This window comes from Ictalurus punctatus, chromosome 12, assembly GCF_001660625.3.
Source record: "Ictalurus punctatus breed USDA103 chromosome 12, Coco_2.0, whole genome shotgun sequence".
Lineage (NCBI taxonomy): Eukaryota > Metazoa > Chordata > Actinopteri > Siluriformes > Ictaluridae > Ictalurus > Ictalurus punctatus.
This window is the reverse complement of record NC_030427.2, coordinates 9,151,559-9,174,112: the sequence shown is the minus strand read 5'-3', so window position 1 is coordinate 9,174,112 and position 22,554 is coordinate 9,151,559. Positions and strand designations below refer to the sequence as shown.

The window sequence follows — 22,554 nt, the reverse complement described above, 5'->3', positions numbered from 1 at the left end:
GGACTGGTACAGTGACTGGAAACAAAGACTTGTGCTGTGTGTTCGTTTTTGCCTTAGAGTTAATACTTAATGACTGACCTGTCTTGGCCATGCCATTAATGCAGCTTTCTTTTCCGATCACTGTAGTAGTCTCTACAGGTTCCAAGTCCTCACTGTGTCTGCTGTGTGTGTGTGTGTGTGTGTGTATAGATCTGTCTGTTCTTCTAGTGTAGTTTTTAATTAGTGTAACTTAAGCAAGTGTTTTGTGTCTTCGTTAGATTTTGCATTAGAGTGAGATGAGACTTTCTGTGTGATCGTTTGCAAATTGCTTTATCATGTTTGTGCAGATGTTCAATGAGTGAAGAAGACGGAGCCAAGCTCTATGATGTTTACCCACATGTCAGTGATTCGGTAAGAGCTCTCATCTGGCTAATCAAACCTGATGGTTTTAAAGCTTTTCATGTTAAGGCATATTGTGCTGGAAAAAGTAAAGATGCTTTTGTGTTTAGACTGAATAGATATCTTACTATCGGGTGTTCTACTTCGATTATTGATAGAGATGCATTAATACCACTACTCATACAAGTACATGTTTTTTGGGACTCCTCAACACCAAATCGAGTAACCTGTGTATTTAATATTAATCAATCAGGGACATTAGTAATCATGAGATATGTCTAGATTGCTGTCATTTTGTGTCTTCTGTTTATTAGTGCAGCAGCACACACTAGGCTTATGTCTCAAGTAGCATCGAATTGGTTGGTATCAGAAATATTTTAAACGAGTATGAGTAAAGAGACCTATGCCCTATAGTAGTATCGGTACTCTAGTTATCGATATCACGTTCAAATGACGGCGCATGTCCGAGCACCTCAACCCAATCGAACCCAGTCCGTATTCATAGGAATAGGAAAACGACTGCAAAAAAATCTGTAACGGCCAGCGCTTTTTTTCTGCGTGAATGTCTCTAGCGCTGTAGCAAGTCTCCGGTCTGTTGTAAGTACTTTACATGCGGGCGTTTGGGGAAAGACACAACACAGGATCTGCTACAAAATCTGCAATGGTTCATTTGTAGAGTCTCTGGATTATGGCCATTTTTGCGTACGTTTAACTAATCTGCTACGGTATTTTTGTTTTAATTTATGTACTAGTTTTTCTTCCAGTGAAATGCTTTGCTGGGTCCGCATCCAGAGTACGGTCTACCAGTTGTCAACCCCTGCTGTAGAACACTATGCTGTTATTCCCCTAGCACCTTCCACCCTTTTGTGCTGGTTGAAGATGTTTGGTCGTATACTATCCGTTTTAGCATCCTAGCATGCGGTTCCCCGGCCCAAACCGTACCTTTAGCCCAATTTTGGCCCGTGTGATCTGTGGTTATTATTTGTTTGTTTGTTTGTTTATTTATTTACGTATCGTCACCCAATTGTATTTTGTATAAGAATAGTTAATTGGGACGTTTCAAAATGTTTCCGTTTGGATGTATAGCTTGGGTGACATCAGCAGGCCGACGTCTCAACTTGTTTAATATCAGTACGTTACTCCGTTTACAGTTTCTCCTTTAAATTAGTCATTCATTCAGAAAAGAATTCAAACAAGCCTCAAAAATATGTAGATGGTGTACTCTCTTCCGTTTTGAACCAGGGAAATCCGCAATTTGCTCTAATTCAACCTTTGTTGTAGGGATACCACCTGGGTTGGACTCCACAGGATAGGATTGAAAGGTTTAGCGTCTGGATTAAGATAATTGTTTATGTTTAACACACTAATCCGTACCGTCGTCTTTGTCCTCCTTCACTGTGTGCAGGGGCTGTTCTTTGACGAGGCATACGGCTTTTACCCAGGTCAGGTCCTCATCGGGCCGGCTAAGGTCTTCTCCAGCGTGCAGTGGCTGTACGGCGTGAAGCCCGTCCTCAGCAAGAAGAGCAAATTCAGAGTGGTGGTAGAAGAGGTAGGTCATTCGCCCTGTAACCTCAGTCATATGTTTGCACTCTGTCCCAAATTGCAGAACTTTTGGAACTCTTTCTTCAAAGCTATATCCGACGTTCTTAAAATCAAATTAGATGTCCGTCCTTTAATTGCCATCTTTGGTGTTCCATCTCAGCGTCAGCCTCTGAACCATAAACAAGCTAGTGTCGTGGCCTTTGCATCGTTACATGCTCGGCGCAGAATACCGTTGTCTTGGACCTCTCCACAACCCCCTCTATATCAGTCTGGCTTAAAGACTTAATCTTCTTTTTAAAACTTGAAAAAATCAAGTACATCAGAGGCAGGGGTGAATCATTTTTTGGGAAAATGGGCACAATTTATTACCTACTTCAATGATGTACGCACCCTGGTGGTGGATTGAGGAGAGGTGGACTGTAATTCCTGATCATCATACCCCCTTTTTTTTTTTGTTTGTTTCTTTGTTTGTTTTTTGTGTTTGTTTTTTTTTCTCTGGTTGTTTTTTTTTTTTTTGTTTCCCCCTTTCTTTTGGTTTTGGCTGTGGTTGCTTGTTGGGGTTGTTGGGTGGGGTGTTATGTAAAATGTAAACTTTCAATAAAAATTCTACGATCAAGAAGAGGTAGGTCATGTCTGTACAGCTGCTCAGCTTTACAGAGAGCTGATGTGGCTAGAAATAATATTCGCTTAAGAAAGAAAAAGGGGCTTACAAAAGAAGGTACCAGGGATGACCCAATGGCCTTTATTTTATCAAAGCTGCATCCGATAAATCCTGATCGTAAAATGCGCGTACACACATTACATTCCTTATTCATCAGTTTTATCTGAGTCTGACTGTCCAGCCATTCTATAGCCATGTGAGTTAAACTGACTCTACCTAATGGGATCTAGGCAAGATATTAAAAAGTTCGTTAAGAAAAAACACTTGTACATTGTTTTGGCGGAAGTATGTTTCAGTTTTCTTGAAGTTAAATGTTCTAGACAGTATAAACGCACAGCTCTGGAGATGAGCATCAGTTTAACTTTCAAGCAGCTAACGTTAATCCGTCATTGGCGTTTTGTCTTAACCAGGTGCAGGTTGTGGAGCTCAAAGTGACGTGGATCACGAAGAGTTACTCTCCTCAAGGCTCGGACAGTGTCTTCCCCCCTCCGTCCACCATCACACAGGAGAACCTCTGCAGGTGCGTACACCATTACACAGTAATATAACTAGGCTCCTGAATGATGTCCAGCGGCGATGGAAAGCTCGTTGGGATACTAGCGTTTAATTTGTGTAACGGTGAAATATTACCCGTCATTCTTAAATAGCAGTGTTGGTGTAACAGTAACAGCTGTTCTTTCATGTTAATCTGGCAACGTTGTTTGAAGGAGTGACGCGTAAACAGCACCTTTTAAACCTTCATTTCTAATTCTCATTATGACTCAATTTAATCATAAACAAACAGTGAGACATTTACTGGAAAAACACAGCTAGTCTGTCTGTCTACCTACCCAACCCTCCCCACCTGTCTGCCCGCCTGTCTATCAGGGATGTAACTGAATACGAATGCATTATTCGTATTAAACAGAAAGCAGAAGCTTGTGCCTCTATCTGCCTCGCTCTTTGTTGCCTTCTGTCTCTGTTTCTATGTCCTTCTCTATCCCCCTCTCTATCTACCTCATTGTCTGTCTTTTTATCTGTTTATTTCTGTCTGTCTTTCTATGTCCTTCTCTATCCTCCTCTCTATCTACCTCATTATCTGTCTTTTTATCTGTTTATTTCTGTCTCTTTCGATGTCCTTCTCTATCCCCCTAGCTACCTGCCTCTTTATCTGTTTGTCCCTCTCTATCTGTCTGTCTGTCTGTCTGTCTGTCTGTCTGTCTGTCTGTCTGTCTGTCTGTCTGTCTGTCTGTCTGCCTGCCTGCCTGCCTGTCTGTCTCCCCCTCCCTCTCTATCTACCTCCCTGTCTGTCTGTCTATTTGTCCCTCTTTGATTTCTGTCTCTCCCTCTCTAGGTCCCTCTCTATCTACCTCCCTATCTAGCTCTTTCTCTTTTGTTTCTGTCTGTCTGTCTGTCTCTATCTTCCTCTCTGATTTCTGTTTTCTGTCTGTGTCTATAAAAAGAGACAATATATTTAATTTTTTTTTTTTTTTTAATTTCACCCCAAAGCTTATTGTTTTGCTTATATAACCATGTTGATCATTAACAGTAAAGGTGCTGGTGTTTCTCACTCCGGATGTGGAATTCTGTAAAAATGCTTTGCCGAGTAGTTAATCGGATTAAACGAGCGGTTTGTAATTGAACAATTGCTGGAGGGAAAAAAAAAATGCAAGAATTAAAACGTGGCAGTCCTCCCTCTACCCTGCAACTGACCCCACTCTTGGATTGCAATTTAGAATAATGTTTGTGTTGGAGCTGCTTTATAGACCAGAAAATTTAAACACAAGCCGATGAATCATTGCATGGGAATATTCAGTTTTAAGGGTTTCTAAGGTGTTTTTTTTATTTTTATTTTATTTTTTTTTATAAATGATATAATAATTACAGGACTAGAAGCACCTTTTAAAATTTACACACTGCACAGTTAACACGTCGTAACCCAAATATATCGTCTCTTCTTATAACTTATAAAGAGTCGGTCTAGAGCAGCGATGAGCTAAACTGTTTAGTTAGTGTGTGTTTAAAGATGCAGGGCTGTGCATGTCCTCAGCTGTTGTTTTCAGTGTTACACAACAGTCTCTTAGATTCATCCGTTTGTGCTTTTTAATGAACATCATGTACTGCGGTGCTGTCAGAGCGGTGTTGCTCACAGTATCCTGCAGGAAGTTTCTCCCTGCAGCAGTGCAGTAATAGGTGATCATCTCTTTTGCATGGGTTATAGCTATTCAGGATTTTCCACTGCAGTCACCTCTGAGTTGAATACACCGTCAACTCCAGTATTATTCCCACCCAATAATGGGAATTGGGGGGGCTGAATATAATAAACAGTGCCCATAATTTTCACAAGTAAAAGCCTCCACGTAAGAACTTTTTTTAAAAAAATAGTAAACAGAATAGTATATTGTCTTAACTTGTTGGTATACGTTTTGTTGCCTTTGACGCCTTTGCTGGAAAAAGCGATAAGCGCGCTCAGAACTGGGATTCAAAAGTTTTTTAAATATCGAAAACAAATTTTTTCAAAGAAATCGACTGTTCAGCTGTCTGAACAGATAAGAGGTTGTTTAGATAAGACCCAATTTATGAAAAACAAAACGAAAGTCGATGTTTCTTGATGCAGTAAATGATCTAGAAGTGGGTAGCTGACATGTGTATTTCAAATTCTATACCAATAAACTGTATATTCTATACCAAATATATTCTATGCCCAGATACCAATAACCGATACCATGTGGTACTAGCTGACGTGAAGATCGCGCACGTTGTCGTGCTAATGAACAGACAGCAATGTGGATGTATGTAGGCTGCAAACTGCACTGTGTGAAAATACCAAGAGGAGGAACTATAGCATCTTCCTACAATGCAAGTAACACGATAGAACGTCTTCGTGGTGTTTAAACAGCATCTTTAAGAAACCGCTGTGTGAAAGGAGTACTGATAAGACGTCCAGGGTCTACATATTGCTCATGAGTCAAAGCACAATTTTCAGCAACGCCATAACATTGACGTAGAACTCGGAGGTTTATTACTGGCAGCGACTAATGCTGCAGGGGGTGGGGGGGAGTGGGGGTGGGGGTGGGGGTAATGTGTACAGGCAGAGCTGAGTGAAACGAACCGCTCTTACCCACTGTATAGGTTTTCGATGATTAGCCACTATTGGATATGAGTAACAAGTGCTTCTGACGCAATGAAAACAATAAAACGTACTGCACTTACAGCTGTAAAGAAGCACTTTTCTGAAGTGGGGATTAAATAGATAACATCATAACAAGAACAAGCCTAGTAGGTTAAGTGCATAAAGATGCATGTTGGTGTTTTTAATGGCCGCTAGGTAAAGCAGGGGAAACGTATATAAACAAGGCGAAATAAAAGTACCCCAAAAAAAACCCATTGTATTTGAAATAAGTAAGAAGAATGTACATAAGTTTACATGGGCTTTAACACTTGTCTTTACTCCATGGGGGCATCTGTCACAGGCTCGTGCTCTCATCATCTCCCATGTCACAGCACACCTAAGTACAGCTTCAAAGCAAGCAAACTCTACTCCTTTTCTCTTTCTGTGTCATGCAGTTAGCTATTAAACTACACTTTGGGCCAAGATTGTTTGCTTTTTATTCCGACAATTTAACACCGTCTTCCTTGGACTCGGACAGAATGACCCCAGATGTCATGTTAAACCTTTTTATTCATCGAACAGTCCACGTAACTCCGCTGAGAGAGAAAGAAGAAAAAAAAAGACTCAGGCAATGCAAACATGGTTGTTTATTTATTTATTTGTTTGTTTATTTTTTAAAAAACAGAAAAAAACAAATTGAAAACTCAGGAAAAAATAATCTCACACACTCAGTTAAATGTATCAGTCCGTACAGGATTTCCCCGAGTTTCCCAGTTGTTGTTGTTTTTTTTTTTGTGGTTTTTTTGAGGAAAACTACTTGAATTGCAATCGCTTTCACAGTGATGTTTGTTGGTAAATTTTCAGCTGTACTCACGTGCAGCTAAATGAATAGAAGAGGGCTTTGGCTGAATGTGCGCTGTGATGACGTCACATGACGCGTCTTAGCCCAAATCTGCAGAAATTCTTCAGTAATTGTGAAAAAATCGCAATTATTTATTTATTTATTTATTTATTCATTTCTAAAATATACTTTAAATATATTATTTGTTTATACGATATTGCAGCGTTTCTTTGATGTTGCGTTCATTTCGGTGATCGCGAGATCCTGGCGGGACCTGTGTATGAATCAAAAGAGAGAAAAGTTAAAAAGCGTTTTTATATACATACTTTATTCTATTCAATTCGATTTTATTTGTATAGCGCTTTTTACAATAGACATTGTCTCAAAGCAGCTTTACAGAAATATCAACACGGTATACAGATATTAAAGGTGTGAATTTATCCCAACTGAGCAAGACACTGAGTGGCGACGGTGGCGAGGAAAAACTCCCTAAGATGTTTTAAGAGGAAGAAACCTTGAGAGGAACCCGACTCAGAAGGGAACCCATCCTCATCTGGGTATTTATGCTGTTGAAATGAAGTCCGTCTCTGAAAGGTGCAGGAAGGATGCCTGTCTTACTGTGTTTTTGATTTTTTTGGAAGGACACTCTCACACTCTGGACTCTGTTCACCACAAATATAAAAACATTGCATCCAGAACTGTTTCTATCAAATAGAAGTTACCCGTTACTAGGTTTTTATTTGTTTTTGTTTTTTTTAAGTTTTTATCAAAATATGTATTGGGTCCTGGCTTTCATATTATCATCCTGGCATTTTACAATAAATGGTATGTTAATACGATTGAACTGAGCTGTGCCGTTAGATTACATGACTGTATGTTGTCTGATCTGCTCAGAGTGAAGCGTCTGGGATACTTTGACCACACACAGAGGCAGCTGGGCGAGAGAGCTCTCTACGTCTTTCCTGCTAAAGGAGATGCCACACGAATCACCTGTGAGGGCCCAGAGGGGGCGCCGGTCTTACCCGAGGACCCAGTCATCCGGAAGGTAAGGTGGATTCACGCACGTTAACATTTCCCACGAACTCTTCTACTGTCGTACAGAAACAGACAAACTGCCGAGCAACAGTGTCTAATCCGATCTCTCCACCTTCTTGATGTGTCAGACCTGTGAGGGTGGGATTCAAGGATGATCGACACCTTTTGCCAACAGCCTTGCTCAGAGTTAGTGATGTCTGTGCTCCTGTTTTACAGGTCAAACGGATGTTTAAAAAGCACCCAGGAAAGAAGGCGACGGAGAGCGCGGAATCGCAGTCCAACAGTGTGCAGACGGCTGGGAAAACGGACGAAGCTGAAGGTGACTTGTCATGTTTATTTCTCCGCCGTAGTTATCGGTGTGGAAAGCAGGCTGATGAAATTGTTTCTCAGTCACTCACTTAGTATGAACTTCAGCCGAGTTCCTCATTTATTTATTTATTTATTCTTTCTTTCTTTTAATCCATCACATGAATTCCTTTCGCAGATACTTTTAGATAGAGTCACGTACAAGTGAATCCGAGTCTAATCCAACTAGCGCTGCCCTTTTAAAGGGTTTTTCCTCAAAGGCCCAACAGTGGCTCTGTGGCAGTCCTGAGACTGGAATTCACAACCTTCTGGTTTAGAACGTTTCACCACTGACCTACAATGCTATATTACTCATCCTGTGCTATGCAAGTTACTGACATGTACCTATGAGCCAGACATCAGTGACGTTTGTGACGAGACGTAAGAAGACACCGTTAAAGCTCTTCCGTCTCGATCTCAAAACTCTGAGCGTTTAAACCGTCCTTTAAAATGAAACGGACAAACACTTGAGTAAATTCTACTGCTGATTGGCGCTTTCTGCGCCTGTGAGAGAACTGCTGCTGCTATGGGTGGTCACATGGATACCCTAAATAAAAAGTGTAGAGCTGTTTGGGGTTACACATAATAGCCACTTTAAGTGTCGCTTTAACGCCTTGCGTGCCTTCATTGACCTTCCCATGATGAAGCCCAAGTTCTCCTGCTCTTTTTTTTTTTTTTTGTTATCTCATTGATGACCTGAGGCTGTTTTGCTAGGCTCCACTGGATCACAGTGTTTTTCCAGAGGGCCTTTTGCTCCCTATATGTGGGCAGTAGTATGGTTTTGAGTTAGTGCCCAGAGCGTTCAAATCCCCACTGCCGAGTTCTGTACTTCGACTGTTACCTCGTTTCTAAATTGTTCACCTTTCGAAAGGTCTTGAAAATGCAACCGGACCGACACCGTAAAGAAGATTTTTCGATTTTGTTTAGGCCCGTTGCTTTTTGAGACGGTAAAGCCGTGCGACTGTTGCGCTCAGTGTGTGTGCGGCGCGTCGGTGATCACAGGAAATGCCACGACAGGAAACTCCACACCGAACTCCTCTCTGTCTGCGCTGTGAGGTTTGAGTCGCTGTTAACGTGCATTTAGACACAACGTGCTCCAGGTTCACGTTTCGTAATCTCAAGCATTTTTGTAGGCAGAGGTTTACAGCATTTCACCTAGTGGTTATGAGGAGCGAATTTTTAAAAAAAAAACACTGTTTGCAACTAAAAGGTCTTCCTGTGGTAAAAACCACAAGGTCTGAAAGTATATTTGCTCTGGTCTCCTATATACCTCTATAGACGTTTACCTTGCTATAGTTTACTTAAACCCGGAAATGGATGTATATGCATGAACACAATCCATTATAGCTGATGTATCGTGTAGCATGATCGTCTTGGTATTAAAAAGTATTCAGTTTGAAGCGCAGATGCCCTGATGCCAAAACCATGCACGTACGTGACGACTCGAGGTGAGCAGGGACGTTCTGCCCGTGTGAGTTTTATTATTTCCGTGTCTATAGGAGTGAACACGAAGGCTGAGATCACACTTGCAGAGAGAACTTTGATTTATCGAGCAGCATAGTCCTTTAAAGGCTACAGGGGTGGATGTTTATCTTCGGAAACTAATGAGGGCAGATCAAATTGCTATGGAGTCCGCTGCGTGAGTCACCAAACCGAGTCCTGCAGTCTCCACCGTGGCTCATAGCTTCAAATACTGCCTTTTTTTTTTGTCCTTGTTCATGCTGAAATGAAACTTGACCATTTTCATTATGCTTCCTAATCCCTGTATCAGTCCAGTCAAGCAGGTTCAGTGTCTGAAATTTGCTTTCTTTTCATTTTGTTCTGTCTATATCATAGCAGCTAACCTAAACTAAATCAGTCACTTCTTTTGAATTGTCGAGCATGTCCGAATTTTAGATTACTGCTCTGGATTTTGACACCGTATGACACACTGTTATCTATAAAAATAGACAAAAAGGAGGTCAAAGAGCTAAAAACAGGAGCTACTTCTTCTCAGTACGTCGTTCGGTATCACTCCACACCAGCAGTCTTGGTTTGCCGGTGTGGCCCGAAGATTGTGGAGTTGTATTGTGGAGAGCTGGTCCAAAAACGCGCCCGAAAAACATTTCTGGCTGAGCTGATTAGTTAATTCCCACTTTAAATTAAACAAAGGTCTTTGTGGCATTGAGCTGATATGACATTCATTGTATATAATAAACTTTAAACGCGTAATAAACAATGTTGTTAATTTGAATCATCATAGCTCGGATTATGATATAATTTGCCAATAATTTCTGTTTAATAATGAAATGGGTGTGTTGAATTATTCCGTCACTGTCAAATGAAAACGAATGAGGTGGTTTGTAAATTAAACTGCGTGCTTTCATTTTTTTCCTCTTTAAAAAATATTAAATGCATTAAGCATTTCAAAATATAAGCAAACAGCCAGGCTTTAATTTGTAACTTGTGCACAGTTTTAGGTTTAAACCCTTTTAGAACCTGTGTGACTTGCTATTTTTTTTAATATTAATATATATATATATATATATATATTTTTTTAAATAGAGCGACAGGCACCTCATGATCATACAGAGGAGAACTCTGCGCCAGAGCGCTCCAATAATGGCCCCGTCCCAAATGAGGCAGATGAGGAAAGAAGGGAACAAAAGCCCACGATACCCCAGGCACAGTGGCCTCTTCTTGGGGAGCTGGACTCGGACGAGGACGCCGCAGAGGACACGGATGACACGAGCTCGATCACGTCCTCGGCCAGCTCCACAGCCTCGCTGCACAGCGGCCTGGGCAGAAAGAAGAGCATTCCTCTGTCTATCCGCAACCTGAAGAGGAAACACAAGAAGAAGAAGACCAAGTTCTCTCGAGAGTTCAAACCAGGAGACCGGTGAGTAAAACGTGTTGCTCTAGTCTAACAGTCTGGATGCACGAAGCTGTTCAGCTCTAATGAATGAATGGATTCAGATGTGTGTGTATCAGCTAACAGGTGTGAACACATTTTAAATTCATTAGCTATGCAGTGGGATAAGCTAAAGCTTCAAATGTCCTAGTCAAGTGTTTTTTTTTGTTTTGTTTTTTTTTCCCCCCTTAGCCATCGAACCCAAATAACTAGGCTAAAATCAGCAATGATTTAATGCAAAAGTGTGATGAGCTAATTATGTACATGAATACCTGAGAGGGGTGACTTTATGCAGATAATGTCTCTGGTAACGAGGCATCGTGTTTTGCTCTCTTGACTACGAGGCAAAACTTTCTCTTTCAGCTACGTGGTGTTCTCCCGTTGCACGTAAATACGTGATTTGAGCTCTCCACACATCCCTTCATCTCTAGCGTCCGCACAAGCTAATTAACATGCCTAAGAACGGACAGACCACGGCCTCGATTCATGCACGCAGACAGCGTCAAGCTACTTTCCACCACAGAGAAATATAAAACACCGAGTGTGTTACTTTTACAAACTAGTTTTCTTTTGCGAAAGTCAATTGAGAGGAGAGAGATTTATTTTTATTTATTTATTTTTTTTTTTCTGGTTGTTAGACGAGTGAAGTGTAAAAAATAAATAAATAAATGTTTGTGACAGTTTTATGAACTTGCCTGTCCCCCAGGCAACTGGAATGGAAAACTGATAACTCGGATATGAAATCTGCCTGTTTTGGGCGCTTGAGCTAGTGATTTGTCCAGCTCAAATCACACATTTCGCCTTTAGTACTAGTGTCATTTTTTTTTTTGTGTATTTTTATTTATTTATTTCCGAAAAGCTATGAAAGGAACTCCATTTACCACTGAGTGTGTCTTGCTCTCTCACTCTCCCTCCAGGATGCTCCGTTCGGTCACATTGTATTGCATTGAAACTGCTATAAATTGTTCTCATATATAATCATCTGCAGCTTTAAATGTATCTTTCTTATGTGAGATCTTTTGAGATGCACGTCAGGTCTTGTATTAAACAGAGCCAAGACCATTTCAGATCCTGCACTACTCCTAAACAAAGACTCCCTGGGAAATTATTTGAAATTAGAGATACATGAAACAACGGTATAAAGCCGGAGAAAGGGACTGAACTGCATTCTGCACCTATGTTATACCTATAAGGTAGGGATATAACTAAATATGAATACAATAATTGGAATGAACACGTAATGTGTTCTAAACACATTTGAATATAAAGAGTTCACTGTTCTGTTTTTCCTTTCTTGCCAAAAAAGGTTTACGAGGCATCTGGTTGAGATTGGGATTGGACTGGGATCCCACAGGATGCATCAAAAGTTCTTATTTTCATACAGAAGCCATGTTTATTAATGTGCAGCGTTGCATGATGTATTTACAGCAACCTTAGTAACTGCCTTGTCAAGGTCATAGTGGTTTACATTAGGCTACTAGTTTGTTTTTGTATTTTGGAAAACGGGACCAACTAAATTTGGTCCATCCATCCTGTACATCCATCCACTCATCCTTTTCAGGGTCACGGGGGAACCTGGAGTCTATCCCAGGGAGCATGGGGCACAAGGCGGGGTACACCCTGGACAGGGTGCCAATCCATCGCAGGGCACAATCACATACACACTCACACACTCACAAACCCATTCATACACTACGGACACTTTGGACACGCCTATCAGCCTACCATGCATGTGTTTGGACTGGGGGAGGAAACCGGAGTACCCGGAGGAAAAACCAATTATGGACTTGAGTGATGTAGCTGAGGTTGGGGAACTGTCCGAGTCAGAACTAACATGCTATTCTGACACTGCTGACATTTCTACCTCTGTTTTTGTCTATTGTTTTCCAGTATTTCTTGGGGTATTGTGGTATGGTTTATATTTAATAACGAAAAAAAAAAAAAAAAACCTTCCAGTTTAGGCCATGCCCACTTCAGGTTTAAATCTGAATCAAATCCAGGTAGTGGCATCGTGTTACACCCTTAATATACAAGCTACTTTACTAATCTTTCGAGGTTTAATTTTAGATATGGACATGCAATATGCACTGGGTGAAATACTTCATGTATAAACCTGGTCTGTGAGAGCCTTTCAGAGCCAGTGCAGCAGCTCGTCATCAGCTGCAGTAGGGGATATTTAACACCCTGTGCGCACACACACACACGCGCGCACACACACACACACACACACACACGGACGTGTTTATTGACCGCTCTGTTGTGTTCTCTGTGTCTTACAATGTCCCTGGCCTTGTTCGAAATATCAGTAGGTGTTTTACACACTCTCTACCTGTTGGGGCTTCGGTGTAACGCAAATCACAGCAAAACATGTGGGTGCGCACGTGCGTGTCCTTTCTGTGTTTAGTGGCGATCGCGTTCCTAATATGTGCGTGAAGATACAAAAAGAGCACTTGAAGTAGAAGGAGGCAGAAAATAGAAAAACCAGCAGCTAGGCCAGAGCCGCCTTTTTCGGCTACGTCCCAAATCGCATCCCATTTCTGTCTCTCGGAGGAGAGAAACTGTCAGCACTGCTTTGCTTTAAATAGCAGCTGGTGTGTATGGCGTGTGGTGACGTATAGAATCAGCCGTCCTTGTATAAAGGGAAGTGTTGAAGTTGTTAGAATTTTTAATAAGCTTGTGTGTGTGTGTGTGTGTGTGTGTGTAGAGTGGCTGTGGAGGTTGTTTCCACAGTTACCTCAGCTGATGTGATGTGGAAGGACGGTCGACTAGAAACAGGAATCCGTTCTAACGACCTCATCCCAATTCAACACCTGGACAACCACGAGTTCTGCCCCGGAGACTATGTAGTGGACAAACGCAGTGAGTGCTACACTCGAACATTCATGCCACACCTGTATTTAAAGCGCACCTAGGTCTCATACAATAGATTTACATGCATCCAAAGTCAAAAACATTTCAATCGCAGCATTCATTTTTCCCCCAGTGTCACAGACGACTCGTTAAATGATCCGTCCTAAAGGATTCATCCTAAACTCCTCCTTTCAGAGAGCATACTCTGCTCTGATTGGTCAGATGTCCCAGTCTGTTGTGTTTGGTCTACAGCTGTCCGAGCGTTTCGAGAAGGAAACGCCCACTACCGTAACGAGTTATTGATCCAGAAGTGCTAATTCGCTCATACAGTTAGCAGTGTGTGATTTTCCTGCTTAAATAAACCATGTAGTGGTCATATTTTTGATATGGGAGCATGTATTAAAATGTAAATAAGATGTAAAATGTTTTCAAATGTAATCTATTTCTCCCTATCGCGCACACAAAAAAATCAGCCAAGACATATTTGATGTCTGTCGTTTACTTCTTTGTACACGGCGGCTCAGTTCTTCAATAATGTCACAAATACACTCAGGAGTGCTTTTGGAAGTTTATTAATATTTTGGTGATTATATACTTGTAGCACCAGTGCAAAGCTAAAGCAGCGAACACTGAACGCAAGCGTTTGCTCAATCTCGTCCGATCGAGTATACGTGTAGGGGAAAATTGTATTTGTATTTATTCGTTCGAGTGCATGTTTTCAATTTGTGTGAGGAAATTCATTTGGTATAAAAACCTTTTGATCTGCAGGCCAAGCACTGCAGGACCCAAGTTTGTACGGCGTGATTCAGAGGGGAGACCACAAGGCCAGGACATGTGTGGTGAAGTGGGTCAAACTGAACGCTGCAGGAGACGATGTGGAGGTGAGAGCACCGTTTAACCCTCAGTGAATTCCCTCACTTTATCACTTGTATCACAAAATCAAGTCATTTCGTGAACTGTATGGTTTGGGGGCAATTTCTAAATATAAATAGACAGTCGGCTACACTCAAGTTTGTTTTTCTCTGGTGCATTCCCCAGGTGATCGGTCAGGAGGAAGATGTTAGTGTTTACGATATATCGGATCACCCCGACTTCCACTTTCACACTACAGACATCGTCATACGGATAGGCAACTCGGGCTCAGAGGAGTTCAACGATGAAGTAACGTACCTTCCGTTTTCACTTCCTCAAGCTTAACATTAGTGCCGAAGGTAAACTTTAGACGTGTACAGCAGCAGAATCTAAACCCGTGCCAGTTCACACTCCCTTCACAAGTCCCTATTTGCTGTGCAAGTGAGCTGCTTGTTTTTAGAGAGCGACTTTTTTTCTCCCCCCCCCGAATCTCTGAAGGCTGCCGAAGCCTATTCGTGTCTGGCCGGCTTTATTATTCTGAGAAGGTTTGTAAATAACGTGAATATCCTGACGCACTGTGATATTTTGATATTAACCCTTGGGCTCTTGTTGATTGACATATCGCACCAAATTAATTACCTAACCTTTTACCTACCACATTTTAATGAGGTACTGAATAACCAAGACGTAAATCTGATTTGAATAGTATTTTAGGCGGAAAACAGTACCACAAAAAAGTCATCTTACAGTTGTTAAGTTTTCTATTGAAAGATTATTATTTTGACGTGTCCATGTCCAAGTGACATGTCTGTCGAATGTACCCCTCTACTGTTTCTCTGTTGCCTGTGTATTATACTTAACCTGTGTGTGTGTGTGTGTACAGAGGACTGTGGGACAGGTGTGCAGAGTTGATGTCAGCAGTAAGGTGGAGGTGGTCTGGGCTGATAATTCTAAATCTGTCGTCTTGCCCCAGGTATCCTTCCATTCATCCACTTTGCATGTTACACCTCTAGCCTCTAGTCTTTATCCATATGTCCAATCTTTTCATCTTTTTAACCAGTTTCATCAGTATCCAGATTAAACGTTGTTTTTTAATAATACTAGAGCCCTATATTATATTTCCTAGAATGTAAATCTAACGCGTAACTGCTGGATGGTTTGTAGGCAGCATCAAATTTAAGAATAAAGAAATTATTATTTATAAGCTATAATTATTACACGTGTACTATAATGGTGTCTGTTACAAAAAATTGTGATTTTTTTTTATTTTTTTTTAAAAATAATGATAAATTGTGAACTGTAATTCGATTCGTTGAATTTTATAACATTTAATAACATATCCATATAACATTTTTTTTTTTTCAGCACCTATACAACGTCGAGTCGGAGATCGAGGAGACGTATTACGACTCGGGTGAGGGCAGCACCAGCGGCGCCTCCTCAGAGGAGTGGGAGGATGAGAGCGACAGCTGGGAGACCGATAATGGCCAGGTTGAGGAGGAGGCGGGGACAGGTGGAGAAGACTCCACCCCCAAAACAGAAGCTCTGCCTGAGGCCAAAGCCTCGACGCCCAGTGCCACGGCTGGCACAGACGCACAGGGGTCACCTGCTACACCCGAACTGCCGGCAGGTACGAGACCAATCAGGGAGCAAATGTCAGATTTATAAATTTCTTTCTTTCTTTATTTATACTGCCATCTGCAGTACTGGAGCACCTGTAGTGAGAGCAATACGACACTGCAGAGAGTCTGTGAGCGTATGCACTCATGAAGCTAGTCCTGTCTTCTTCACAGCACTCACAGATGTTCTCTCTGCATTAAGTATGCCGAGCGCTGTAGTGTTGTCATTTCTTAACGGCTGTGTTAGAAGCTACACGTACTGTGTTTTTTTAATTTTTATTTATTTATTTATTTATTTTGAAAAGGAATCCACTGAGGCATGGTTTTTGCGGGTGGATTCACACTGTCAAACCCAGAGGGTTTTTAAATCCTTCGTGGTAAAGTGCTTATAAAATGTCTAACCTTGATTGGATTTCATTATTTGAAGTAACAAATCGAACGGCCAGTTTGCAGGCTTTCAATCGCAGATACTACAATCCGAAACTCGGTGATGAATCAGATTGAAGTAGTAATCGGGGACATAGTAGGAAGTAGGGTGCTGAGGGTACGGCAACGTTTAGGATTTCTTTAACTTCAAATGCAGCGGCAACTGCTAAAATAACAACATACAGACAAACAAACAAACAAATAGCCTTAACAGACTTTATAATTGAGCATTTTAAGGAGTTTTTGACTTTGTATGTCGGAGATATTTCTTTTATACCATGACGATTTGCCAGTGATTACAATTTTTAACGTATTAATGAACGACACAACACACTATTTATTGGCTCATAGTTACATACTCAAGTCTTCAGGACATAGAATTTGTGCTTTCTGGTTCCTCTCTAACATGAGGAGCTGTGTCTCGAGGAAAGCGAGAGACTGGTGAGGGAACAACTGTTTATAGCTGTGACAACATAATAAATAACAGTAGCTTACGCCTTACTGACTCTATTTTTTTTTTTTTTTAAGCAAAGTGCTGACACTCCTTACATAAACATATATAAATAACTGTCTCCTAACAGAAAACTTCACCATATTAACGATCATACACCTTTCTTTGGTCTACAAGAAGACATTTTAATTTGTTTATTATCGGGTTTAGATGATGAGCTGTTATATTAACGATAAGACGTTAGAATGAGCACATTAATAACGACCGATCGTCTATGTCGGTCAGAAATGTCCAGATCCGTGCTGCTGCAGAAAATGAATCGACACCACCTGAATGGAGAATTCAGCCTGGTTGTGTTATGATTATTGTAATCAACATTCTGTTTGTGCATCATCTAAAATTCCAGCATCTCCAATGTAAAACACCTTCCCGCGGCCCTGGTAGTAATGTTTTGTCCTGATGTTAATCATACTACAGGCCTTGATGCTAAGAATCAGGTTTGGTTTCCAAACGCGAGTATATGTTTGCCATTTGTTACGACTAATATTTGGCGCAATTTAGATATTATATGATTATATGTAATTATAGGGCTTCAGCATGCACAGACAAGTGTGTGCCGCGTTGTGCTGCATCAAGCGCAGTAATGCCTGGTGCAGACTATATTAAATACAATTTTAACTGGCATTTTATAAGGTCTCCTACGTGTGCAATAACGATGTATGAGAACACTAATCTTCATTCATTTGTTTTCCATGTGGAGGTGGAGCACCAGCAAGCGAGGAGAAACCCAGTAAGGAGACCCCACGGCTGGCCTTCCGCGAGCTCAAAGAGGCCCTGAAGATCCTGGAAAGCTTGAAGAACATGACAGTGGAGCAGCTGTGGACCGGCTCGCCCACCTCGCCCATTGCTGAGCCGACAGGCGCGACTGGCACTGCCACCCCGGCTGATGCCAAGCCCACGAAGGAGAAACGCTTCCTGGATGACATTAAGAAGCTGCAGGAGAACCTGAAGAAAACACTGGACAATGTGGCCATCGTGGAAGAGGAGAAGATGGAAGAGGAGCGGCCGTCGGCCCCCGCCGAGCCTCAGACACCGGTGCGCTCCGAGTGGCCCAGTGATACGCCTGTCCTGTGCCAGCAAAGTGGCGGTAAACCCGGTGTCACGTTCACCAGTGCCAAGGGCGAGGTATTCTCTGTGCTCGAGTGGGCGCCAGGTACGGATCAGAAAAATTGTATTGTTTACAAAGTAGAACATAAAATTCCGCCTTGACGAATGACGACGAATTCTGAAAATCTAACTTCTTTGAAAAATTGGCATCATGGTTCCATCATATTAATATACTAATAATCTATTGGGCTTTCAATCCTCCAAATAGTACCAGGAAGATACGTGTTTAAACATTGTGTGATTATATTTAATAAGCACAGTTTATCATAGAGTTTTTGGTGATGTACATATATCCTTTATATATCCCTTAAATATAGTCAGACAGAAAGTTACAGGTTATTGTTTATATATAATGAGAGAGGGCAGGATCTGGCATATCTGAGTCATCAGTCACTCGCCCATATCTGAAATGCTTTATTAATCTAACGTGAGTGAATACAAGTTGATAACATCTCGGAGGCTCGTTCGTGTTGATGAAGCTGTAATATGCCTCGGGGATTTTAGCTAAAAGTGGGCCGTGCGTGAGAAATGATCCTACCTGCTTTCTCTAGACACCCACACGTTTAAAAAGATGGAGTTCCAGCCGGCGGAAGCGAAGAAGTTCTTCAGTACAGTCAGAAAGGAGATGGCTTTGCTGGCCACGTCATTGCCTGATGGCATTATGGTCAAGACATTTGAGGACCGCATGGTAAACGCATCACACCATAACATACAGCCATGGTTGGTTTAATAAAAAAAATAAAATAAAAAAAAAAAGTCAGAAGTCCCTACTTTTTATTTGACAATTTTGAGGTTTTTCCTCAATCGTTTCATCAGTGATCATTTCAAACATGCCAAGAAGTTCTCTTGAAGCGGTTGCCGTCTTTTCCAGTTCATTCCTGACCAAATTAGATGTGGTTAGATGTATGCTGCCTAGTTTTGCTCGTGAACTAGAACCGAGTTCATGAGGCATGACTAGTTGATGCGAATTAATAGTGTTTACCTGTTAGGATACAATGGCCCAGCTTCCTGTTTCCTGTCAATATCCAAAATCATGCAGTTAGGTGGATTTGTGACTCTAAATTGGAATAGGAATAAGGGCGTGAATGTGTGCGTGTGTGTGCGTGGTGCCCTGCGATGGACTGGTGTTCAATCACAGAATACCCTCCGGATCCACCACTACCCTGACTGGGATAAAGTTCTCACTGAAGATGAATTAAAGAATTTTAGGATGTAGATTAATTTTCATTGGCGTTTTTCCTCAACTACCATTTGTGATGCACGCTTGAGGATTATTTCTTACCCATTTCTGTAAAGGTATGGAATTACGTCTGGTTTTTACTGACTTTTTTTTACTCACCCCTGTTTCCCACTTCTCCAGGACCTGTTCTCGGCTCTGATCAAGGGTCCTACGCGTACCCCATATGAGGATGGCCTGTTCTTGTTCGACATCCAGTTGCCCAATATCTACCCCGCCGTGCCACCACTATTCCGCTACCTGTCGCAGTGCAGCGGACGCCTCAACCCAAACCTCTACGACAACGGCAAAGTGTGCGTCAGCCTACTAGGCACATGGATTGGCAAGGTAAGATTAGTCCCGGCACTTGGTCTGCTTTTTCTGGCTTTATTCCTTTGTGTGCGCTTGACCGATTTTGCTCTGTGTTCCAGTGCTGTTTTTAAACCCGCTCTCGTCAGCTTCAGAAATGTATCACACCTACATAACACTAGTGTGTACTAACAGCCAAGAGGGAAGGAGTGTGTATTGGGATTTATCACCGTAACGCATGCAGCCTTAGCAGCAAACACAGATCATACAGTTTATTTGTTTATTTCCTTGTTAATACGGATTTATTAAGGTCGGGCAGATTTATTAAAAAGCCTGAGCCTGTATGCATTCATTGTTTCTTCGCAATATGGCTCATAGCTCGAGCACAAACCCAAAGACATGAGGTGATCGAATACATGTGGGTGAATGGCTAAACTATCTTTAAAGGAAATGTCCACCCTGAAACACATGAAATATGTCTACATTGAAATATCTGTGATGTGCTTAGTAATTCTGAGTATCGATATGCACGTCACTCAGGGTGGATTCTTTCTTTTAACGTGGTGGAGGAAAAGGTTCAACCAAGGTGCTAGAAAGTTGGTAAGGGGGTGAAGGAAACTGTACTGTAATGCGGTGCTGGATTTAAAAGAGGTCGACCTGATTTATACTGGAGAGTCACTGTTAAATGATAAAGCTCATGAGTTAGTTTAACCCTCGGAATGGTGCGCTACTCTTAATACTTTAGCTGTGTAATTTGCTTTTGATGCACCATCTGATCCTGTTTTAATCTTTGAAGAGCTTATATGTTATTTTTTGTATCCTCAGGGCACAGAGAGGTGGACGAGCAAGTCGAGTCTCCTGCAGGTGCTCATCTCTATTCAAGGTCGGTTACTGCTCTGCTGCATTACACAGTATGATGTAATCATACACAGTATTTTTATTTCTTTTATTTTTTTTATCGAGGACTTTGACGTATGCGTAGGATGAACCAGTTAGATCACTAGCCAGCTTATTAATGTACCGTCTTTTTTTTTTTTTGATACGACGTAGTGCAAGTTAACTCGATTTGTTTTATTAATTCATCCAAAGTATGATTGGAAATTCATCCAAAGTTGTGAAATAGCATTAATCTAAAGTGAATGAACAAGCGGGTGGCACACACTGTGATTACATCAGATAGTGTAGCGTGGTACTGATGGTACAATCCGATGAGCACGGAATCAGCCCCATACCTGCCTCGGTATCAGTGCGGCCTTGCTAGGCGTTAGATGTTCTATTGATGTTGTTTGAACCGTGTTTCACTACAGGCCTGATTTTGGTCAACGAGCCCTATTACAATGAGGCGGGTTTTGACAGTGACCGCGGCCTACAGGAGGGCTATGAAAACAGTCGTTGCTACAACGAGATGGCCCTCATCAAGATGGTGCAGTCCATGACGCAGCTCCTGGCGCAGCCGGTTGAAGTCTTCCAACAGGAGATCCGTGAGCACTTCTGCACCAGCGGCTGGAGACTCGTGCAGCGAATCGAGTCCTGGCTGGAGCTGGACGCGGCCGTGTCTGAACGCTGTACTCGAAACGCCGGCACCATGCGGGCTGAGCCACTGGACGAGGAGGTTCCTGAAGCGCTGGCGCACAGCAGTCCTACAGGCAAACCCGAGTCCAGAGGTGAGGAGGAGCTCGAAGACTCTGGTCTCGGCGCCTTCAAGGACCTCAGCCTGAGCTCAGATTTGGACGGCTCCAGAGGGGCAGAGCCTGCACAGCCGGGTGGCAAAGTGGCACAGGAGTCTCAGCCGTCTGTCAGGCCGAAGAAACGGAGGCGGAGCTATCGCAGCTTCCTTCCTGAGCGTAGCGGCTACCCGGACATCGGCTTCCCACTCTTTCCCCTCTCAAAAGGCTTTGTTAAGAGCGTGCGTGGCGTCCTGTTTCAGTATCGTGCAGCACTGAACGCCGCCGGCATCCCTGAAGAGAAATAATCACTCATCCACTCATCACATTTTTCATCTTTTACTCTTTCCTTTGCTCCTCTTGAGAGCTGCACTCAATCCCTTCAACCCTCCAACCTCCAGCACGGCTATTCTCCCTTTGCTAGCCAACCATGTGTTTTTGATTTATTCACCCCCCCCCCCCCCCTTTTTTCTTTTCAAGGCGTTATGTTGTCCCAAACCCCTCTGTTGCTGTGAAAACGCCTCTTTCATATCGACTCTGGTCTCTCAGGGAGATATTGAGATGCCTGAAGCGTTTGGAGGAAGAAGAAGAAGAGGAGGACGATAGAAAAATCTTTTCGAAGCACGGCAAAGACCTGTGTGGACTTTTTAGTGATTTGTGAGGTAGAGCAATGCCCGAGAGCTGGGACAGATGCACCAGTCAACACTGAAAGGGCGTCATCATGAAACCTGAGCCATGAGACCAAAACTGACGGCGAGGACATGTCACGCTACTGATACATGCCAAAGGTTTGGCAAGTTTATTGTTAACGACTGCCGGGTGGGGGGGGGAAGAAAAAAAAGAAGAGCTGTTGCATGTTCTCGTCCGTGTCACCATGACGTTTTGGCTCAGCTGATTGGCCATCCTCTTTTTCACTGGAAGATTACACTTCCTAGTATGCTCTCCACTCTTCATTTCCTCATGAAGTGCTGCTCCGTGTTGCGTTATCATTTTCACCTTCGAGCCAGTCTCAAGTTCTTTTATCATTAGTGTTGCTTGATGTTTTGCCCCAACACACACACACACACACACACACACACACACACACACACACACACTCAGAATGTCAGAAAACTGCCCAAATGTGGCTGTGAGCCTGATAATCAGTACGCCTGGTTACCATGTTTACATGCAAAAACAAACAAGACACATTAAACTCTTTCGATTCTCAGAAATAG

The 22,554-nt window shown here is 42.2% G+C and overlaps 1 protein-coding gene across 1 annotated transcript in view; it reads left to right on the top strand.

Annotated features, from left to right (window-relative positions):
- ube2o (ubiquitin-conjugating enzyme E2O) overlaps window positions 1-22,166 on the top strand; it is a 42,294-nt gene extending 20,128 nt beyond the window's left edge. Inside the window, exons 6-21 of the mRNA XM_017482118.3 lie at window positions 327-390; window positions 1,784-1,927; window positions 2,992-3,101; window positions 7,408-7,558; window positions 7,765-7,867; window positions 10,438-10,771; window positions 13,488-13,642; window positions 14,402-14,514; window positions 14,672-14,794; window positions 15,369-15,458; window positions 15,851-16,115; window positions 17,742-18,194; window positions 18,700-18,836; window positions 19,509-19,712; window positions 20,499-20,556; window positions 20,981-22,166. Coding sequence (XP_017337607.2) covers window positions 327-390; window positions 1,784-1,927; window positions 2,992-3,101; window positions 7,408-7,558; window positions 7,765-7,867; window positions 10,438-10,771; window positions 13,488-13,642; window positions 14,402-14,514; window positions 14,672-14,794; window positions 15,369-15,458; window positions 15,851-16,115; window positions 17,742-18,194; window positions 18,700-18,836; window positions 19,509-19,712; window positions 20,499-20,556; window positions 20,981-21,645 — 3,169 coding nt within the window. The 3' untranslated portion in view covers window positions 21,646-22,166. The remainder of the gene's footprint in view (window positions 1-326; window positions 391-1,783; window positions 1,928-2,991; window positions 3,102-7,407; window positions 7,559-7,764; window positions 7,868-10,437; window positions 10,772-13,487; window positions 13,643-14,401; window positions 14,515-14,671; window positions 14,795-15,368; window positions 15,459-15,850; window positions 16,116-17,741; window positions 18,195-18,699; window positions 18,837-19,508; window positions 19,713-20,498; window positions 20,557-20,980) is intronic.
- The last annotated feature ends 388 nt before the right edge of the window (window positions 22,167-22,554 follow it).